The following is a 22821-nucleotide window of genomic DNA, read 5'->3' on the forward strand; positions in this document are numbered from 1 at the left end:
CCTGTGCAACTGGGCAGGCTGCTGGCTCATCAAGTCTTTTTGGGTTACTTTCTAAGCTGTATGGAGCAATTCTCGGTAAGTTGGGGTCTTTTTCCGTCCTATTCCCTTACTACTGAAGGGTGGAGGCTGCAATATTTACCCTTGACGCCACCGTGTGATGGTCTAAATTGACCGGGCCGGTAGCGCTTCGACCAGCTGTGCCCTGGACACGAAAGTGGGCCGTCGATTTGCCCTCTGTAACCTTCTTACAGTATTCATTCGAATTAAGGTAAGCATACGGGACCACTGGTTTCTATTTTTCAATCAACAAACATGCATACAAGCAAGTAACTGTACCTAGTAATTTACCGCTGCTTGTTAATTAGGGCCTAATTAGTGAATATACCCACCACCCGTGGCGAACGCCAATTACCTTATGAACAGCCTGCACCTGTGCAACTGGGCAGGCTGCTGGCTCATCAAGTCTTTTTGGGTTACTTTCTAAGCTGTATGGAGCAATTCTCGGTAAGTTGGGGTCTTTTTCCGTCCTATTCCCTTACTACTGAAGGGTGGAGGCTGCAATATTTACCCTTGACGCCACCGTGTGATGGTCTAAATTGACCGGGCCGGTAGCGCTTCGACCAGCTGTGCCCTGGACACGAAAGTGGGCCGTCGATTTGCCCTCTGTAACCTTCTTACAGTATTCATTCGAATTAAGGTAAGCATACGGGACCACTGGTTTCTATTTTTCAATCAACAAACATGCATACAAGCAAGTAACTGTACCTAGTAATTTACCGCTGCTTGTTAATTAGGGCCTAATTAGTGAATATACCCACCACCCGTGGCGAACGCCAATTACCTTATGAACAGCCTGCACCTGTGCAACTGGGCAGGCTGCTGGCTCATCAAGTCTTTTTGGGTTACTTTCTAAGCTGTATGGAGCAATTCTCGGTAAGTTGGGGTCTTTTTCCGTCCTATTCCCTTACTACTGAAGGGTGGAGGCTGCAATATTTACCCTTGACGCCACCGTGTGATGGTCTAAATTGACCGGGCCGGTAGCGCTTCGACCAGCTGTGCCCTGGACACGAAAGTGGGCCGTCGATTTGCCCTCTGTAACCTTCTTACAGTATTCATTCGAATTAAGGTAAGCATACGGGACCACTGGTTTCTATTTTTCAATCAACAAACATGCATACAAGCAAGTAACTGTACCTAGTAATTTACCGCTGCTTGTTAATTAGGGCCTAATTAGTGAATATACCCACCACCCGTGGCGAACGCCAATTACCTTATGAACAGCCTGCACCTGTGCAACTGGGCAGGCTGCTGGCTCATCAAGTCTTTTTGGGTTACTTTCTAAGCTGTATGGAGCAATTCTCGGTAAGTTGGGGTCTTTTTCCGTCCTATTCCCTTACTACTGAAGGGTGGAGGCTGCAATATTTACCCTTGACGCCACCGTGTGATGGTCTAAATTGACCGGGCCGGTAGCGCTTCGACCAGCTGTGCCCTGGACACGAAAGTGGGCCGTCGATTTGCCCTCTGTAACCTTCTTACAGTATTCATTCGAATTAAGGTAAGCATACGGGACCACTGGTTTCTATTTTTCAATCAACAAACATGCATACAAGCAAGTAACTGTACCTAGTAATTTACCGCTGCTTGTTAATTAGGGCCTAATTAGTGAATATACCCACCACCCGTGGCGAACGCCAATTACCTTATGAACAGCCTGCACCTGTGCAACTGGGCAGGCTGCTGGCTCATCAAGTCTTTTTGGGTTACTTTCTAAGCTGTATGGAGCAATTCTCGGTAAGTTGGGGTCTTTTTCCGTCCTATTCCCTTACTACTGAAGGGTGGAGGCTGCAATATTTACCCTTGACGCCACCGTGTGATGGTCTAAATTGACCGGGCCGGTAGCGCTTCGACCAGCTGTGCCCTGGACACGAAAGTGGGCCGTCGATTTGCCCTCTGTAACCTTCTTACAGTATTCATTCGAATTAAGGTAAGCATACGGGACCACTGGTTTCTATTTTTCAATCAACAAACATGCATACAAGCAAGTAACTGTACCTAGTAATTTACCGCTGCTTGTTAATTAGGGCCTAATTAGTGAATATACCCACCACCCGTGGCGAACGCCAATTACCTTATGAACAGCCTGCACCTGTGCAACTGGGCAGGCTGCTGGCTCATCAAGTCTCTTATGGGTTACTTTCTAAGCTGTATGGAGCAATTCTCGGTAAGTTGGGGTCTTTTTCCGTCCTATTCCCTTACTACTGAAGGGTGGAGGCTGCAATATTTACCCTTGACGCCACCGTGTGATGGTCTAAATTGACCGGGCCGGTAGCGCTTCGACCAGCTGTGCCCTGGACACGAAAGTGGGCCGTCGATTTGCCCTCTGTAACCTTCTTACAGTATTCATTCGAATTAAGGTAAGCATACGGGACCACTGGTTTCTATTTTTCAATCAACAAACATGCATACAAGCAAGTAACTGTACCTAGTAATTTACCGCTGCTTGTTAATTAGGGCCTAATTAGTGAATATACCCACCACCCGTGGCGAACGCCAATTACCTTATGAACAGCCTGCACCTGTGCAACTGGGCAGGCTGCTGGCTCATCAAGGTTCGACTCCCTGATATTGACTTTAATTTTAAATAACTTACAAAGCCTAATATATAAAGTTTATCAATTAGGTATGGCTTCATGCGCGTCCTTAGCAACAATTCCTTGTTTGTTTTATTATTGATGACGCAGTAGTCTGGAAGTTTCATTCAAGCTGTTCAGTTTTTTAAAATCGATATTGTAACACTTTTCTGTTTGGGACTTACTGACGTATTTTAAGTTTTTGATCCATTGCAAATTACTTATAACTTGTATAATTCATAATTTCCTTTGACGAAAATTCTGCTTTTTATGAAATATGTATTTTTTAAAACTATAAGAAATTGTTGCACAAAAAATATTTGCTTTTACGAAGTGGAATGGAACAAATTTGCACAGTAATATGTCACAAAATAGAAGCTCGTATTGAACTTTATTTAATTTTCAGTTTTACAAGGAAAACAACTTTACCATCGCATAGGCCAGTGGTTCTCAACCTTTTTGTTCTAGGGACCCCTTTTAGGTTTTCGATAACTTGCGCGACCCCCCAATTATAGTGTATGATACATAAACCTGAGTAAATAGAAAACATTTCAAAATTGGCACAATTCAAATAAGTACAAAAAGGTAGTCTAGGATTGTATCAAACATTGGCTTAAATGTGCTATGTATAACAAGCTAAAGTTACGGTTTGAGTCCGGGTTATCAGATGCTTGGTTTAGGATTTGGACATTGTTGGTATGAAATTGTTGATATGGTTAAATAATATTTAGCATGAACCAAGAGTGCGAGACCAAAGGGAATTAATGATGGTAACTGTTCTTGGTGAGTTGATAGTCGTTAACAGCAGTAAAGATGTCTGTAAATTATATTTTTTCCTTTGGCCAAAATTGCAACACCAAAATTTATTACTGAAATCTGTGGATGTTTTGGAAAAAGCTATTTAAAAATGTATGATGCTGCTGAAAACTAGAAATACTTTGCCTGCAACCTATTGTTAAGCAAGATTCACACCAGACGCGGTTGGCGGCAAGTGGCGCGTTTTTGCGTTCGACGGCAAGCGACGGGGTATTCACACCAGACGGCGTCATGCCGTGACGGCGTGATTTTTTCGCTTGAAACGGCTGACGGCAAAGTTAAATCAGATTTAACTTTTCCGTCAGCCGCACTACTTGCAGACTGAAGAGCTGTGTGCAGAACCTTGTTGCATCGGGACAATTTCGTAGTTTTAAGTTAGTTTGCTTGAGGATAGAAGGTTTATGTAATATTTATTTATGGTAAGGGTACAGTTTGTCTTTCCCTAATATTTTTTTTGAAAAAGTGTCGCAAAAAGAATAAAATACACGATAGGTGCAATAATGTTGGTTTGATTTAATCATTTTGATGTTCTCCCTGTATATATGATTCTGGTAGCAGCCAATACAAGGATCAAAAGCGGAAAGAAAATGTGTGGAAACATATTGCCCAACAAACTGGCCAGACAGGTGTAAGACTTGATACCCGGTAAATTATTTTGATCATGACACGATTATCAATGTTGCAGTTGAAACTTGCATGAAGCGCTGGAACAGTTTGAGAGACCGCTTTGCTAAAGCAAAGAGGAAGAATGAAAATGCACAAAAAAGTGGTGCTGCTGCTGCAAATTTACAGGGTGGGAGCACTATGAGGCTCTTAAATTTTTGCAAGAGCATTTGAGGCATAAAGTGTGAGTGATTTTAAAAATTAATAGAAATTTTTTTAATGTGCTCTGTTAACATCTGTTTCTCATAGGACTGTTGGCAACTCTCCCCAAACCTCCAGTCCAATTATTGATTTCACACAAGATGAAGCTACACCAGAAGATGGTATTTTTATATTTGTTTGGTTTCAATCAATTCAACTTAACATCTACTAATGTATAGTGTCTTGCACTTTTTGTATGCTTATGTGCACTTTTGTACAGTCTAGTTGTTTTCAATTTTATATACTTCTGGTGTTTTGTTACCTCTTTGTATTTTCTCTTTTCTATTTTTCTATCCTGTATCAAACATTTTTGTGCAATGTATAGTGTCTTGTATTTTTATATGCTTTTTTGTACTTTTTAATATTCCAAGTGTTAATTGTGTGTACTCATGGTGTTCTGTTACCTCATTATATTTTTTGTTCTGTATTATTAGCCAATGTTTATGCTGTTTCTGGCTTATCAAACATGAAAATGTGCAAAAGCTTTGTTTGCTTTATTGAATATGTACAAAAACAAATTTAACAAAACAGTGAATGAAAATAACTAGGTTCATATGTAGCAAAGGTAATGCAGATCCTTACTGGGCTTTAATAACAAATTGTTCACGTTGCTAAGATATTTGTCTTAATAAATAAAAAACATGCAAGACTGGGGTGGAGTTTAATATACTCCTTCTGTCAAGCACACTGTCTGTCTATCTATCAAGCACACTGACCCACTTTATTTGGCTATAAGCGTCCAACAGCGCAAATAACCATGGACACATAAGTTATGAGCCGTTACTTTTCGTGCCCTTTTGACTTTGGCAAAGCCTTTGTTTCAATACCGCAATACCGCAATACCGCAATACCGCAATACCGCAATACCGCAATAACGCAATACCGCAATACCGCAATACCGCAATACCGCAATACCGCAATACCGCAATACCGCAATACCGCAATACCGCAATACCGCAATACCGCAATACCGCAATACCGCAATACCGCAATACCGCAATACCGCAATACCGCAATACCGCAATACCGCAATACCGCAATACCGCAATACCGCAATACCGCAATACCGCAATACCGCAATACCGCAATACCGCAATACCGCAATACCGCAATACCGCAATACCGCAATACCGCAATACCGCAATACCGCAATACCGCAATACCGCAATACCGCAATACCGCAATACCGCAATACCGCAATACCGCAATACCGCAATACCGCAATACCGCAATACCGCAATACCGCAATACCGCAATACCGCAATACCGCAATACCGCAATACCGCAATACCGCAATACCGCAATACCGCAATACCGCAATACCGCAATACTTGTGGTTTTACGCCAAAATTAAGGAAAACTTTTTTATTAGTTACGCCGCATCCTACGCAAAAAAATGTTTTCTTAGGATGTTTTACACTGGTCTAGAATCCTACCGTTTTATTTGCAATAACGAAACGAATAAGTTTTAACTCACCATAAGGCTTGGTATCCATCTATTTTTTCTTTTTTTATCCTAATCTCTTTAAAAGTTAAGAACACGATAACTACAACTGTCCTGATGTTTATCACACAAGTTCACAACTTTGTTATTTGCAAACCAACGTTTTATGCTCAAGAGGCGGCGCTTGACGAGACAAAAGGTATATGCTCGCCGGGCTACACGGAGTGTGGCATTTTTGGGCGAACGCTTTTTGGGGTTAACTTCAAGATTACCCAAACCCAAATATTAACATTCCTTACCCAACATTCTACAGATATTATTTGAGTGCAAATATCAACTGTAAATTTCGGCAGAAAATTCTACTACCCGAAAATTTATCCCATCTGTGAACTTCAACAAAATTCGCACTACTGCACTACTGTAACCGGATCTGCAAAATTACAGTACTTCGTAAACGAACTTTAATATTTTCACTACTGTAAACTTTAGTAATAAATCGTATGGTTATTTTGCAGATCCGGTTAAAGTAGTGCGAAGTTCGGTAAACGGGCCGGCCGGGCAAATACCCAGCAAGCAAACAATTGCGAAAACGTTTTTTATTGGACTATTTAAATTCCCAATAACGTTTCCCGGACCGTTTTTTTTGTCGTAAAGTGTAGACTCCCATCGTTTTTAAAACGACATAACTTACGTCAATTCTGACTTTCCTATAACTTTGTACGAAAATGTTATATGGACTTAAATGTGTAGACTACCAGAAACGTACTCACAACGTTGTGCTGTCTTTAAAATTTTATTAAAAATCAAAGTTGAGAAAAGAAACGAAACAGTAAAACCCGAGGTATTATTCGTGTTTGGATGGGCATATAAGGTGACATCCGACGTTAACTAAAACAATATTAGTCTCGCCCAACGAATCTTCATCAATGGCATATTTAATCGGATCGATCCAACGTCTGGGGTACTGCTGTGCAGGATGAGGACATGTCGCTGCTGGATTCTGGCAATTCGATGTTCCTAAAAATATACGTTGTTTTATAATGGAAATAAAACTATGAAATTCATATATGTTAGATATACATTTCTATATGATTGCGATTTATTTTCTTAAGTCAGGGGTGCATAATCTTTTAGCTTAATCGGCTCTATTGATAGTCTATATTTTTGACAAAACACAATTGACATATTTTTTTCATGTTTAAGCGTTTTAAGTTGCTTGTTAAGAAACGTAATCTGTGATGTAGCTTAGTTGGTTATAAACGTAATCTGTTAAGCAGTCCAGTAAATCTGCCTTAAATTTTAGTAAATTAATAGGCACAAAATTAATATCATTTTTTTAAAACTTGAACTGCATGTAAACTGCATGTAAATATAATATTCAAAAATCCTAATGTTTACTTCTGGATAAAAGTTAATCAAATGTGGCATCCTTCACGCTTACATTAAAAAATATTTTAAAAGAAGTAATTTGTCATAGTCTGTGCAGGCATCACATGATTTCTATCATGATGACATTTTATGCCTGCCTGTTACTAAAAATGGAAGCTTGGATCCGCCAAATAAAGAAAAGTAAATGCAGTAGGGATTCTGTGTGGATAAAATTTTGGACACGTGCAAAATTCCGAAAGGGGCAATGAACAATGAACATGTGTCTTATAATAGCGGCTTGGGCACAACTCCAAATAAAAGAATTAAGTCTTAAAATAACTCAGGTAATTGATTTAGAAGTTACGTCCTTAAAACTTAAAAGCCTGTATTTCCTACTAATAACGAAAACCTTTAATCTTCTTGATTAACGCCAATCTGAGTTTTCTTTGCAGTATATACACAATTCAAGGCTATTTTGGACTTGGTAATCGATTTTATCGTAAACGTAATGTGGGTATATCTTCAAACGGTTACAATACGCTATATGGATGCATGTACGTACATATTACTAAAGCAATCTTTTTTTTCGACTTTTGTTGCACACGTTCAGGAGATTGCAGTTTAAGTAGAATATGTTCATCGTTCGGCGTCTTTCGTTAATACTCGTTGCGGTCCGCAGTGTTGTTCCGTAGGGTTTTTATAAAAAGCAATTTATTTGTGGGCAGATAGGCATATTTCTTGAGGGCTATATTGCGAGAAATTTTCTATTAAATAGAAAAAAAAAATTAGATAAAACACCTAATAATCTTTGAAACAATTTTATGTTTTATGGTTTAAGGCAATTCAATTATTAGTAAATATCGAGTATATTACGTATTCTAGTTGGTTCATAGTAACGAAAAATTTTTTTTTATATATATATATATACTTATGAAATAATTGTTATATTCATCAAAAATGATTAATATTGCTTTTACAATCATTTTACGATGACTTAAATTTCCTTCCTTTGAGCAACAACTCTTCCGCAGCAGCAGCAGCAGCAGCAGCACCAGTTAAACGGTGTGTACAAACATACAATCTAAAAATGACTATGATTAACTCTAAAACATGCGTTGTATTTGTTATTATGTTTTCTGGGGCAATTGGAATACATGGTAAGTTTAAGTTAAGTTAAGTTAAGTTAAGTTAAATTTAAGTTACCTAATTAGATAAAGCTGACCCAATACTTACGTCATTTTACGGTTAGAATTAGGCATTTTAACAAAATGAATATTTTTAGTTCAAATAATATTTTTAGTTTAAATAATATTTTTTAGTTCAAATAAAAATATAAGGTTAGCCGAAATATTTATTTAAACCAGGGGTCGGTCGGCAACAAACTTAGAAAAGTTTCAAGTTCAGTAAAGTGTTACCGCAAAGCGCGAAAAATGGCGTTTGTTTGGTTGAAAATTAAAGTTCACATGTCATCACCCATATTACTAATTGAAAGACGTATTAAGATAATTGGCGCGAAGCGCGAAAATTTTTCGCACTTATGTAGTTAAAATAGGCAAAAGGTATGTGAAATATGTGAAATGGTGTCTAATAGAAGTTGAATATTTCAAAAATACGATAAACTGAAGCACAATCCATTGAATATACGTAGCAGAATGCTTGATATCGAAATCTGGTCAATGAACTGAGTAAGGTAATAATTTAATGAGTGCTGAATAATGCATTTTTAAAAGGGTGAGAATTGATAAAAAACATTTTTGGAAACCTAAAATAAGCACTTGTTTTAGAAATAAGCAAGCACGGGAACACTGGTTGTATAGTAAATGAATTAATTTGAGATATCGAAAAAGTTTTGCCAATATAACCTATTTTACTTTTCTGTTGTTTTTCTCATTCTGTTTAGTCCTTCTGAAAGACAAAATAATTTGCGAAAACGGTCGCAAAGATTCGTGGCAAGAACCCCAAGGCACATTTGAAAAAGTGGAGTGCGCGATACATTTTGTAAGTAGGGTACATTATCTTTTTGGCGAGAAATGACAACTAAAATAATGAAATGTAAAATTGTATTTTTTTGGCTTTTCTGCCTCTCTGCCTCTCTGCCTCTCTGCCTCTCTGCCTCTCTGCCTCTCTGCCTCTCTGCCTCTCTGCCTCTCTGCCTCTCTGCCTCTCTGCCTCTCTGCCTCTCTGCCTCTCTGCCTCTCTGCCTCTCTGCCTCTCTGCCTCTCTGCCTCTCTGCCTCTCTGCCTCTCTGCCTCTCTGCCTCTCTGCCTCTCTGCCTCTCTGCCTCTCTGCCTCTCTGCCTCTCTGCCTCTCTGCCTCTCTGCCTCTCTGCCTCTCTGCCTCTCTGCCTCTCTGCCTCTCTGCCTCTCTGCCTCTCTGCCTCTCTGCCTCTCTGCCTCTCTGCCTCTCTGCCTCTCTGCCTCTCTGCCTCTCTGCCTCTCTGCCTCTCTGCCTCTCTGCCTCTCTGCCTCTCTGCCTCTCTGCCTCTCTGCCTCTCTGCCTCTCTGCCTCTCTGCCTCTCTGCCTCTCTGCCTCTCTGCCTCTCTGCCTCTCTGCCTCTCTGCCTTTCTGTGCAGTGCTGACAAAGTGATATTTAAGCTCATTTGTATGTCATTGCTTCACATTGGACTCTACATTTGACCATAAAAAACGACTGCAACCTTTGTAACCAACAAAAGCGATAAACTATTTTACTTCAGAACACTTGCGAAACCAAATTTGAAATCCAAGGAGCACGATTGACTGTGTCGAAGCGTTGCGTTAAAAATGACAGTTGTGAAGGAAACGCTAAAGGAAATCCCACCAATTGCTATCAAGACCATCAACTTGAGAGAAATGTACGTGTATCTCTTTACAGACTGTTGTCTGTTTAGATTTTTAAACGAGTCCATGTACTACTGTTGCTTTACCAAAGTATTGTATATGGGTTAAACGAACATGCACGGTTAAATGTAAAAGTTTTACTACATATTTAGGAACGGGTTTGCTATTTTTGCTGTCATTCCAACGATTGCAACCACTACGAGTTTGTTCCAAGCGCCCTCCACTTTCAGGTAAGATATTTTTTTAGTTTTGCTTAATCGCTAATAGAAAATCCTAAACCTGTGGTACAGGTAATTCTTCGTCGAACTGGCACTCTGGACTATGATCGTAATTGGGAAGCGTATAAAAACGGTTTTGGAGAACAGAATGGAGAGTATTGGGCAGGTTTGTTATTTTCTCTTAAATCAGGTTTTTCATCCTCAAAACTTTTTCCCTTTAATGAAGGATAGACTGAGAATAACCTATCTATATGTTAAAATGCATATGATGTATACAAATTTTGCTTCACTAAATAAGCCAATCTGTCGAAAAATGTTTGGATTATGATTCATGAAAAACGACCCGACTGAAAGGCACTCACATGTTCGACCTTTACCCTATACCACACTTTGAAAAATGTTTTTTGTAATTGGAAAAACGTTGGTTTAGTGAACTTGATTATAGTAAACTATTGGTATTACAGAAATAAAAGATGCATGGGCCTAAAGTAGACTTTTTATCCGTAGCCTGAAGTACCCTAACTCTTTGTGAAAAATGCCCAAACTGCTAGCTTTATTCATTCACTTGATGGATGCATATTTTGCAATAGTTTTTCCTATAGCGAAAAAAAATGCGCTAACATAAAGTTAAAGTTGGCAAAAAATACACTTCGACAGGCTCTCAGCACCACATTTGGCACTTGGATCTGAACCACGCCGAGGCATATAAAAAATTTATGCACAAAAACTTTTAAAATAAAGTGCGTGCAATGATGTAGGCCTATACGGCTTCACGAGGCCCATAACTACATGATAACACTAAGCTGTTCAAAATCTACTAAAAATGTGGACCGCGGCCCACAGTTTTCGACCATTGCTCTAAGAGCTCCAACACCAACAATTTTTGGGGGCAAGTGTGACAAGTTATACCCTTACACGAATAAAAATATATTGCTTTTGCTTTTGACACTTTTTTGTTAAACATAAGGTTCTTAAGAAACCAGTTCCTAATAAAAGAAAACGTTAAAGAAGAAAAGTAGGTGTTTTGTTAACTAAATGACATCAGGTATTGCGTGCGCTATTGTAGCGGGAAACGCTTTGTCCGATGTATCCTGGCGTACGCGGTCTTCTTTGCAAAATTGCTCTTTTTATCAAAGCTTACCAGCTTCGGGAATTTTTAGTTGTAATAACACCATCAACCACGTACTCACCGTAAAACATTGTTTCGATATAGTGGTTCCTTAACCTTGTAACCTACTGACTAGTTTCACATTAGCAGAAGTAATCAAAAAGACGTCATGAAATCCTAAAGGATTTCGTGTTACAACGAAGTGCAATTGAAATCTGTCAAAATTATTGGTTCTAAACTGGGGGCACCAATAAGTCAGTCCAGATTTTTTTTTTGGTTTTATTCTACGCTTGGTGGTTGGTGTTTATATCGCTTTTATTCGGTCCTATTTAGACTATTAAAAACGTTAAAAACGTCAAAAACGTCTTAAAAAAACATTTTATCGAAAGTATAACGACCCCATCGAAATTACAATTTTTGCGTAAAGGTTATCCCCCTTCCCCTGAAGTACTACTTTTAAATATTTTATGTGACAACAGGCTATCTCAATTTGTCTTTTGCATTGTATGTAACACCGTTTGGACAGACAAGATAAACACAATGTATATCTACCTACTTTGCCTATTTTGGTTTTGATAAAACACAACTTAAGTGCATTTAAGGAAGCGACTAATCGTTTGCGAAAACAGCAAAAAATGGGTTCATGCGTGCGTCCGTCGGTCCGTGCGCCATTTAGGCTGTTTTAATACATATGGGTGTAGCCTGTTACCTGTACTATTTATTGTTCTAGGTCTAAACCACATACACGATGTCACTGAGTATTACGACAAATGCTTTTTATCAGCTAAAAGTTTGCTTGACTCCAGAATTTCACGAGCAGTTTGGGGGTAAGTTGAATAGGTTCATAAACAAAGCCTACTTTGACGAAAATCCAACTTCATTTTCAAACGAGCAATGTACGTTTATAAAGATTAGGATTCAAAGGATTATTTTAACACCACTGTGCACTGTGCAGGTACATATGATTATCTTAATTGAATCTGTTTTGTTGCCTTTTACCACAAATTCGAACAAACGACATTCGGTTCAAATCCATTTATCAAATATTTCACTGCAAAATGTTGCAAACCATGTCAAAGGCAAATTGACATTATCTTATCACGTTTAATCGTTCAGAACACTTAAATATCTTCTACAGTTTTTTTCACTGTATTTTTGGTGAATTACTTTAAAAAAATAAGAAATTTTGACCTATTGGAAACATATGGATTTAAACAACACAATGTTGTTTTAGAAAAGTAGTGTGTAAACAGTTGAAACACGACGTAAAAATAATAATTGCAGAAAATTTAACAAAGACCTAGTTAATAGTTATTGAAGTAGCAAATCGGATAATCGCAAATCCCAAGCGAAAAAAAAACAAGAAAAACTGTTCAATAGTACAAATCAGAGATAAACAACTATATTATGCAAATAACGTAGTTCGATCGAGCTGAACCTAATGCAGGGGTTCTTAAACTGGGGTCCATGGACCTCTTGGGGGTCCGTGAACTAATTTCAGGGGGTCCATGAAAGCCAAATTGAAATATTAGTGTACGTTTAAAAAGTAATCAAATTAAAAAAAAGAGTAAAAATAAATTGTTTTACCACTGAATGTTAGACTCCTTTTTACTTAAACCATCAGTATATTTCTGACAGGCTATTTGATTGTGACGTCAATTTATGAGATCATTTTTAATAACTTCTTGCCTACAGGGGTCCACGCGAAGCATAAATAATTTTAGGGGTCCGCGGTGAAAAAAGTTTAAGAACCCCTGACCTAATGCGATAATGTAGGCCTGGGTGGTTGAGTGGTTAATTCTGCAACTCGCGTGTAGGCCTTCTGTATATTGCTCTAATGAAGATATAATACATTTACAGTTAAAATTTAGTTGAATATTAGTTGAATATAACCCAAAACTATGAAGTTATTGATAAAATTTTAACTGAACGACAATTTTAAAAAAGGTGATTATATTTTTTAAATTTGTAAACGATTTATGTGCAATTTTATTCGATTGTAACTTGACAAAATTTTGACTTTTATGACAAGTAAAAGACATTCGCCATAGTTATGACCATAAACATTGTTTTATGTCTTTTATAATTGCGAATTCAGTGAATTTTATGTGTTCATTCTACAAGATTAACCAAAATCATTTTAGCGGGTTTGCCGTCTCCAGCGAAGAAAACCATTATCAAGCTTCATCTTCCTCCTACCGCAAGGAAGGGCTAAAAACCAACTTTTTTCCAACGAGAAAAGTCATTCCATTTAGCACGTACGATGTCGATAATGACAGGTAAAGACGGCTTTGTCGTTAATAAGACTAAGTAAAAGGTACCATAAAACAGAGATGTTTTGTTTAAATTACAAAGTTGCTTTATGCCTTTAATTTTTCGAAAATAACACATACTGCAGATAGCTTTTAGGTTGTGGCACCTTCGGATATACAACGATCGTTGCCAAAAGAAGGTTATAGCTTGTTTAAGATTCATACTATCCAAGAAATGCCTTTTGCCACTTAAATTTCGAGCACCTCTTCGTATTATACCGTTTGACCTAGTCTAGTCCAGCTCTTACCATCACCTGTTTTTTGACGTTTAGGAACGCACGCAATTGTGCAGATTTCTCTAATGGTGGTTGGTGGTACCTATTCAACTGCAGAGGTTTGACGGAGAAGTGGCACAGACTGGATGCTGAACGTGTTGAAATGGCGCTGTACTGCCACAATTACAATTACTGAACAACTTATAACAATAAAATTATCTCATATTGCACTGATATTTGTAATTCCACGAAAAAATTAAATTGTTTTATTGGGATTCATCAACGGTTTTACCAATTGGAGCATGTCGATGTCTAAAATAAAATGTTTATCTAAAGACAAAACTTGTAATTATATTTCAAAGCGACTTTACAAAATAAGCCACTGCAAAACAAAACAGTTTTTTTTCGTAGGTGAAAATATCTGATAAATGAGTATTTGTTTGTTAACCGATCGCAATTTTCCTTCCTAGATGTTTACTCTTAGCCTATCTTAATAACAACCCGACAATAAGAGACGAGAGACAAAATATTTAGCATGCTAAAAAATTAAAACTATTTTTTCAGAAGATATTCGTAAAATTTTTGTTTTACACTTTTTTTTTTAGTAACATTTTATCTCCAAGGAATTGATGACATAAACCTATACGGCTACTATTATTAAAAAAATCTGTTAGTATGTTTAAAAGTGTTTATTACGAAGATAAATATCTAATGCAACCTGCACGCCATCGTGTTTTGACACAATACTTTAATATTGCAGTATAGAACGTATATACTTGTTCTGCACGATATTTGCTTGATCGATTGTTCGATCGTGGCCTGGCCCGAATTTTTTTATCTTAAAAATGACAAAAAAGAAAAAAAACAATTAAAAAACTATAGAAAAAAAGAAAAATGATCTGCTAAGAAAAAATAACTTTAACTTACAAGTCAACACATTACAAATGTTGCCATAATTCGTAATAAAAGCAACAATCACGGTCACACAACTTTTACCATACTTGTTATTCAAAAAATAAAACAAACAACCAAACAAAAAAGACCCATTTAATCAAACCGTTGTAATCCCTTTATTGATAGTAAAATAAAGATCTGCTGTCAAGCGAGTGGTAATTGAAGGCATTTGCTTTTTGTTGTTGCAGCTAGCCCGATTTGTACTCGACTCGAACTCCAAAGCGACTTTTCTGTTTACTCGCGTCAGTATCTAAAAAATAAAAAAATAGTTATGTTTTACACAAACTATTAATTCTAAATGGCAATTTTTTAATACGTACCTGCATTATTTCCATGTGTAGACCGTACTCCAAAATACTCTTGCACAAGTTTTGAATAAAGACGGAACCGTTTGCTTTGTTTCGCCACGAATAGTAATCTGTCGTAACGTTTCAACAAAACTCTTTAAATTGATGTCACCAAATCATTTCTCACAACGTGACGTCATTAATAAGTGTGGCGTGATTTTCTACAGTTTGTATCAAACTAGATATTATTAAATAAATGTCAGCATGCCTTTTGGGACACTCCATAAGATTTTCACACTGCGAAACAAGCTAAATCCTGCTAAGCAAATAATTTCGCTGATGCAACGAAGTGTTCGCACGACAAGGGCACACTTAACATTCATAGTTCATCCTAACGAGCGATCGGTAATTACCAGTGTTGTAATGACTTATGTCAATGACTTGACTTAAGTGCACTTAAGTGCACTTAAGTCACTGTTTTTTAATGACTTGACTTGACATAAGTCTTTTGGGAAAAATGACTTGACTTGACTTAAATCATTGGACAATTGACTTAAGTTAAAATAAATTGTTTTAATTAGGCAATTGTTTATAAAATTGCGTTATTTATCCCAATCTTTGCGCATAAAACAATTTGCTTGTAATATGTTGCATTTGTGTTAATTTTTTGCTTGAGTTGCTCATACTGGAAGAGTTTGCCGGTTTTTATAATTTAAAGTTTTATTTTTTTTTGACAAGGGCTGGACTTGAAGTTGACTTGCTCTAACTATGACTTAACTGGGACTTGACTTGGGCAACCGATGACTTGGACTGGGACTTGACTTGTTATTCATTTAAAAAGACTTGACTTGGACTGAAGTTATTTCACGAATGACTTGACTGGGACTTAAGTCATTTCAAAATGACTTGTTTACAACACTGGTAATTACTGATACTAGAAGTGTAGTTTCATCAAACTAAATCCATTAAAATGTAGTTCGACCAAAGACGGAAACGGCCGCTATTTTATTAACCTTTTTGCTACAATATGCGCTATGTCAATCTGCACATGCTTAGTCTACATATTAAAGGCTTAAATTTCGGTTCCATTTTAATAATTAGTTAATTACGTTAGAGGCAAGTTGTCCAAAATTATCCCGAGCATGTCGGAACATAGCTCGTTTCGGGATAACTTGTGACATATGAGCGCCTTTCATTTGGGCTCTTATTGATAAATGTCTGATTTATTTAAACTAACCATATTTCTACCAGTTTTCGACATAGGATTGTTTAAATTTATATACATATGTCATTTAGCAATAAAAAAATCAATTAAAAAAACACCTAACGAGCCAACCCCGATCTCCTCTACAAATCAATGAGAAATATCCGCCAAAAAATATATATACTTTTTCGTGGTTAACCATTGCAATTTTTTATTGATGCGATGCATGCGTTGACTACTTCAATAAAAATAACTCATAACATAAACTTTACTTAACTTAGAAATAAGTAATAATTGTGTATAAGTACTATTTTGTGTATAGTTTATTTGTCTAACTTTCCGCTTGATGCCTAAATCAAAGAATAATTTACCTATTTGGTTGCGCTAAGGACTCACTAAGTACTTTTTATTTCCAAACCCACAAAAATCCACTTTGAGAAGCACTGTCTTGACCCCTTTATATTATCTTTAACAAGCTGTCTCTAATGCTATAGGGCGAAGGCCAATGCTTCCAAACCTTTTTTAATTCGCGACCAGCTTTTTATGCAAGTAAGTTTATTGTGCTACCAAAATAACCAAATTTATTTAATTTGAAATGCAACTTATTGGAAATAAGATTAACAGGTACATAAAACCTGCATTTTTACTACTGGAGTACGTACTTAAATACAAAAAAAATACTTCATGCGACACAGCACATCCAATTGTTACGTATTTCTTACATTGTTGCATAAATGCTACGTAATAGTAATGCAATAATTTTCCGATCTAATAGAAAACTGTAACATTTAGAAATGCTTCGCGACCTGCCTGAAATAGCTTCATGAACCAACAATGGGTCGCGATGCACTGGTTGGGAAGCACTGCTATAGGCTGTTATTGTAATACGTCTTAAAATGAATTTTCTCCAATTGCAAGGCCAATCGTCATAACATTATCCACGACAAATTGTAAACATTACCATGAACTTCTTACCCTCGCAAGTAGAATGCCCAAACAAGAAATCGGCTTCGACGGGAATTCTTCGAAGAGGTTCCAGTTCTTCCGCTCCTTGCGGAATGGAGTCCACAACATCTTCCCAGGCTCCGTTGTCGAATTTGTTTCCACGACAAGCCTAAGGATTGTAATTGTTTAATTCGAGAGAGAGTTGTCCCCCAAAATATCTTTATTATGTCTGCAGATCACTGGTTCTCGAACTTTTTAACCTGACATGTCTCTTGTACTTCTATGAAAGCATCACAGACTCCATTGTGTTTTTCAAACAGTAAATAAATAAAAGAATGCCACTTGTAAACAAAAAAAACATAGCATTCCTAATATTTCTTATACAATCTATTATACGTTACAAATTCTGTCAATTAATTTATTAATATGAAAATAATTTCGAATGATGTTAGTCATTCTTTTTGAATATGTGGTGTGCCCGCCTTGAAACCTCCTCATAAGACTCATAGTGTCGGTGGAACCCGTTTGAGAACCACCGGTTTTGATTAATATTTACATCCGTAAAATGCGATGCCTATTGGAATAACTTCACTAGCAGATTAAGCTATATATAAATAAACCAGCATAGAAATAGTTTATATTGACATAATTTATTTTAAACACCCTGAACATAGCTGCTCCGCAACGAAAGTGTTACTTGATTTTAAATCCATTTTAACAACTTCGTTCTTGCTAGTTTGCATTTAACGCCATATGTGACTAACGTATTATTTCAATAATAACTCTATGTAAATTTACGGTTGCCCATAAAAGCGGTAAACAGTAAACACTTTATATCTTTTCGAGCTGAAAGTATACCAGAATATTTTTGCTCCCGATGTATCAAAACGACATACTTGAATGAAAAATAACTTTGGTTTTCCAGCGAGTGATGGACATTTGTCAGCGCGAAACTTCTTCGTAATCTTTTTAAGTGTGTACTTTTTGTCGCGGGCGAATAGCGTATCGTTCTCTTCCCCGTGAGTTAAAATAACGCAAATGAAGCAATCATTGTCGGTGTGGTCTGTTTTGGAATCTGGAAAGTAAAAAGCCTACCTTCAAATATAAATATACCCTTCTAACTTAGAAAAGCAGATACCAACATTGGGAACTTTTTTCCATTTTATAGCAAACCGAGGGTCTCATGCAACATACTGCTGTGTTTTTATAAAGCAGGGATGACCAACCTTTTATAGCACAATGGGCGCATTGCCAAACCTATTTAATTAAAGGGGTGACGTCATAAGTTACGTCATATTATAAAATCATAAAACAACTTAACTTATAAACACACGTTCTTCGAGAGTGAAATCGTGTGCAAGTAAATCTCGGCCCTGAGTTTTGAGTTGATAAGACGAATCATGCCATGGTATGACACCTTTGAGTTGATATATTTCCTTAAAACGGTCCGCATAAACACACATTTAGAAAAACACACATTGCTTAACAATGATGGGTGCGCAAGCGTTCGATAGAAGTTGAAGCGAGACACTCGACTCAATTATAGTCTCTTTATACACTAGACTCGATTATAAAATAGTATAAGATTATGCCTACATCAAATACTGCGCTTTCTACATGTTTTGATGATAGTCGAAACAATTGTTTTAAATAAAGGCTACTGAAAGTAAGAATAAGTAGTGGGACGTACGTAAACATCAGGTCTGGGACATCCCTGTTGTAAAACAACGTGGTAGGCCCAATGCCACTAAACATTTTTGCAGGGCCTTTCTTTTAATTTAGATCAGGGATGTCCAACCCGCGGCCCGCCTGAGGTTTTCGTGCGGCCAACCACTTATTCTCTCTTTCAGTACCCTTTTTTTAAAACAATTGTTTCGACTATCATTAAAACGTGTAGAACGCGCAGTATTTGCTGTCAGCCTAATCAAATATTTTTTCTGAGACTATATACTCGAGTCTAATGTCGCATTTCAACAGCTATCGAGCTCTTGTACGCCCATCATGGTTAGGCAAGATGTTTGTTTTTTCACAATGTGTTTTGCGAACCGTTTTAAGGAAATATATCAGTCCAGAGTGGTTGTACCATGGTATGATACGGCATGGAAACTCAATTTTTCGCGCTTCCCGCGATAAGGCCGAGATTCACTTCCATATTTTCGCACGAGTTGAAAGAGCGGGTGTTTATATTTGCGCACTTTGAAAGAGCGGGTGTTTATAAGTTAAGTTGTTTGATGACGTCACGATATGTAACTTATGACATCACCCCTTTAATGGGTTTTGGACCCACGAAATTTTTAAAAAGGCAATGCGGCCCATTCTGCTAAATAGTTGGTCATCTCTAAATTAGACTAATCGCTAATCGCCTCAAAAAATTTGTTTTATTTATTGAGTACCACGTGTTAGAAACGATCTTGCGAAGAACACTTGGGATTCAATTATTTTATATTGTAGAGCGCTTTTCGATTTAGAAAAACAATAAACGATTTTTAGTCACTTTAATCGTCTTAACCGTGTCAAGTGAATTTGTTTTGTGTTGTAGAATGTGCATCATAGTATGTAGGCATTTGAAACGGGCAACGACTTACACATTTTTGTTGTGTCGAAAAGTTCTTTTTTGGTGAGATTGTTGTAAACTACAATCTTTTTAAACCCGATATGGGAAGCTGCCTCTTCCAATGCCAATACGTCCTTTTCTGTTCCAGGTCTTTGTCCCATTCCAGTCGCCTTATCAAAAGTCTATTGTAAAAACAAAAACACGATGTAAATTAACCATTTTACTAGGAGTTCTGCACAGTGCCTATCGTTTAGTTAGGACTTAAAGTCGTAACGTATCACCATATAGGAACGCAAGCAACCAGTTTATAACAATAGTCGATGATGGGTAATTTACGATACTTTGTAGAAACTAAGTAGAAAACACAGTAGGCCAAAACCATCAAACAAACAGAATTGATGTCATTTAAAAAGTAAAAAGTTTTTTATATGACTATTAATAAATTTCGGTTTATTATCCTGGAATAAAATATGCATATTTAAGTCGTTTATTTAATATCAATTTGTATCAGAGTGGACGGCTGTTCTTCTTGCGTAAAATATCGAGTGGGCATAGAATACCGTAAATCCCTTATCTCTAGATGGCCCATATTGAATTTAAATTGTTCAAATCATAAAAAAAGCTCTGAAGTAGTAGTTCTTAACCGGGAGATAATCATTTTTTTAGGAGGGGGGTAAGCTCTTCGTGTTAAAATACACATGTTAGTATTAGACATTTTTACTAATTTTAGACAGTTTGATTGTTGCTTGGGTCACTTTTATTGAAAATGTTACAACCTATTTGAGTTATGATTAGTCAGAACAATCTGTTCCGCGTGATAAAAATCTACGTTGTGTATGGCAAATTTGGACTTTGAACGATTCTTTTAAGACTAGCGCCAGGTCATTTGTGCTATAATGTAATTTGTTTACACGTTGCCATTATAACTGTGGATCCTATATCCCCCACAACATGATTGACTCCAACTCCAACTCCAACTCTAACTCTAGCTCTAACTCTAAGAGTTGTGCGCACATTGTTAAAAAAGTGCGCACATTTTTTAAGGCAGGTTAAAATGTGCGCACATTTTGGCGTGCACATTTTTGGGCACATTGTGCAAAACAACGCCACGCCCCCTGTTGATAGGTTAAGTGGGGAAATTTTCGGCACATAACTGTTTTTGCTTGCAGAAACAAGTTAAGGAAACTATAGTTCGACGAGAACGTCCTTTGAAACATAACTGCTGTTATTTCACGCTAAATTCGAATCTATTTTATGTACCAAGGTGTCATATAACGTTAAAAACTGAAAGTTTGGCTAATTTAACCTATATAAATGCAAGTTTATAATTTGAATATACTCAGTTTTAGCTGCTAGGAGTAAGAAACGAATACTAATCGTAAATTTGGGGTTCGAACGCTTGCAGAATAACATAGGGGTTTGACAGGTTACCAAAGGTTATGAGCCACTGCTATAGACACTCAGTTGCGAAAGTTTACCCTAATGTATTTTAGAACGTTTCACCGTTGATATCTAATTTTGGTTATATAGCATTGCGAACAAACTTCACAACTGTACCTACCGAATGGTTAAAGACAACAAATTCGCCACGGTTGGGCCGCCGCATGTTGTACGTGAAGTTGTCCACCACAGACCCAAGGCAATCCTCGGCAGAAACATGTTGTACTTCTGGGCCCTCCCGTCTTCTCCACACGTCGCTTTCAAATCCACCGGCGTCGACACAATCCTGGCCTATTCGATCGACAAACAAAGCAAACTTAAGCGACGACAAACATTTCACACGCTTGGTTCAACACAACAGTTATAGCTTTTTCGATGATCTTAACCAGCTCACACACAACGTTTTTATTTTATTTTTAGAGTGTCACTTGAAATTTATTATTTTTAATGTGGTTTACACACAAACGCTTAGCACGTGCTATGTTGCAATGCATATTTTATAGGTGTTTTTATATCCTACACTCAGTAAGAAGGCTAGCAAATCTTATAGGGCTACAGGCTGGCAAAAAAACTCCTTAAATTGTATACTTGTCCAAAATTTGTAGGGAAAACAATATTGCGATAAACACTCTTGCAATTGCTTTACGATGATGGTCTAATTTATTGAGCCCTACAAAATATTCATGCTACAAACATGGCGCTTCTGTACAGCAACTGTATAACTAGCTTTTTCGACAACATACGGTTAGATAATATGATACATCATACATAAATTGGATACAGTAGTGTACAGCGCTTACCGACGACCCGAATGCCTCTATTTTGACCGTTTTCATTGGTCAACATTTCATCCTGTGAATAAAACTCGTAAGATTCTGGCATAATTTTAAATGAAAAACCCTTTAACAAAATTACTAAGTTGCCTGATAGACCAACTGCCTGGGTGACTGAAGCACGAGACGTTCTCCTTGGCCTTTTGTCGCTTTTTAGGAGAAAATGTGGTAATAAAAGCAAGAAAATCACCAGGTTGTAAACCGCACGTTAACTGAAGCGAATGACAGGATTACGTAACGCGCAACAAAAATTAGTCACTAACAAAATATTTCTTTCTAAACGAAATTACTTTCACTTACTGAATTGTTCATAGGTAGACTTAAATGGTTCGTCTAAAAGTTTTTTAGTATGTCTGCTCCACACTGTACAGATGCCTCAAATACTTCGATATGGGCTGCATGGACAAATAAAACGATTTGCCCCTTGTGTACTTCTTTCACAATAGTGAAGGCGTGTTAAGCAAACCGAGTACTTGAAGGTTTTTGCGCTTAAACATTAACCGTGACGTCACTTTTCAAATCATCGATCGAAGTTAAGCGGGAGCTATAGGAAATGTGTGCTTTGCCATAACGCTGTCTCGGCGATCGATAGCGATTGTGCGCCAACCTTACACCTACTTGCGTAGGTGGGGTTATCTCGCCAATAATTTTCCAACAGGGTCTTTCCATTGTTTGGTCTATTTTATAGTATGGCTATGACATGTGACGATTTCGCAACGCTTAGCTGTTTCCGCGCGACTGGTTTGTTCAAGCGTCAGTAGTATTGTTCGGTTGTAGTAGTCCCGGATTTCGAATATTGACCCGGATTA

At 37.3% G+C, this 22821-nt stretch overlaps 1 protein-coding gene across 1 annotated transcript; it reads right to left on the reverse strand.

Moving 5' to 3' along the window:
• Nucleotides 1-14253: 14253 nt before the first annotated feature.
• LOC146137984 (caspase-3-like) lies at nucleotides 14254-22096 on the reverse strand. Its single transcript, XM_083394114.1, has 7 exons — nucleotides 21980-22096; nucleotides 21301-21470; nucleotides 19771-19921; nucleotides 18082-18260; nucleotides 17216-17354; nucleotides 15070-15167; nucleotides 14254-14999 (listed from the first exon to the last, which is right to left on the reverse strand). Exons 1-7 carry the CDS (start codon nucleotides 22059-22061, stop codon nucleotides 14847-14849), a joined length of 972 nt encoding a protein of 323 aa, XP_083250240.1. The 5' UTR covers nucleotides 22062-22096; the 3' UTR covers nucleotides 14254-14846.
• Nucleotides 22097-22821: the final 725 nt, after the last annotated feature.

Source organism: Ascidiella aspersa, chromosome 7, assembly GCF_963924565.1.
Source record: "Ascidiella aspersa chromosome 7, kaAscAspe10.2, whole genome shotgun sequence".
Classification (NCBI taxonomy): domain Eukaryota; kingdom Metazoa; phylum Chordata; class Ascidiacea; order Phlebobranchia; family Ascidiidae; genus Ascidiella; species Ascidiella aspersa.

Excerpts from the sequence above, each read along its gene's own strand:
- LOC146137984 (XM_083394114.1), bottom strand. The coding sequence starts at position 22,061 with ATGCCAGAATCTTACGAGTTTTATTCACAGGATGAAATGTTGACCAAT. Across the intron at positions 21,471-21,979 it reads TAGAGGCATTCGGGTCGTCG|GCCAGGATTGTGTCGACGCC; the intron begins GTAAGCGCTGTA and ends TCGATCGAATAG. Across the intron at positions 15,168-17,215 it reads TGGGCATTCTACTTGCGAGG|ATTACTATTCGTGGCGAAAC; the intron begins GTAAGAAGTTCA and ends ACGTTACGACAG.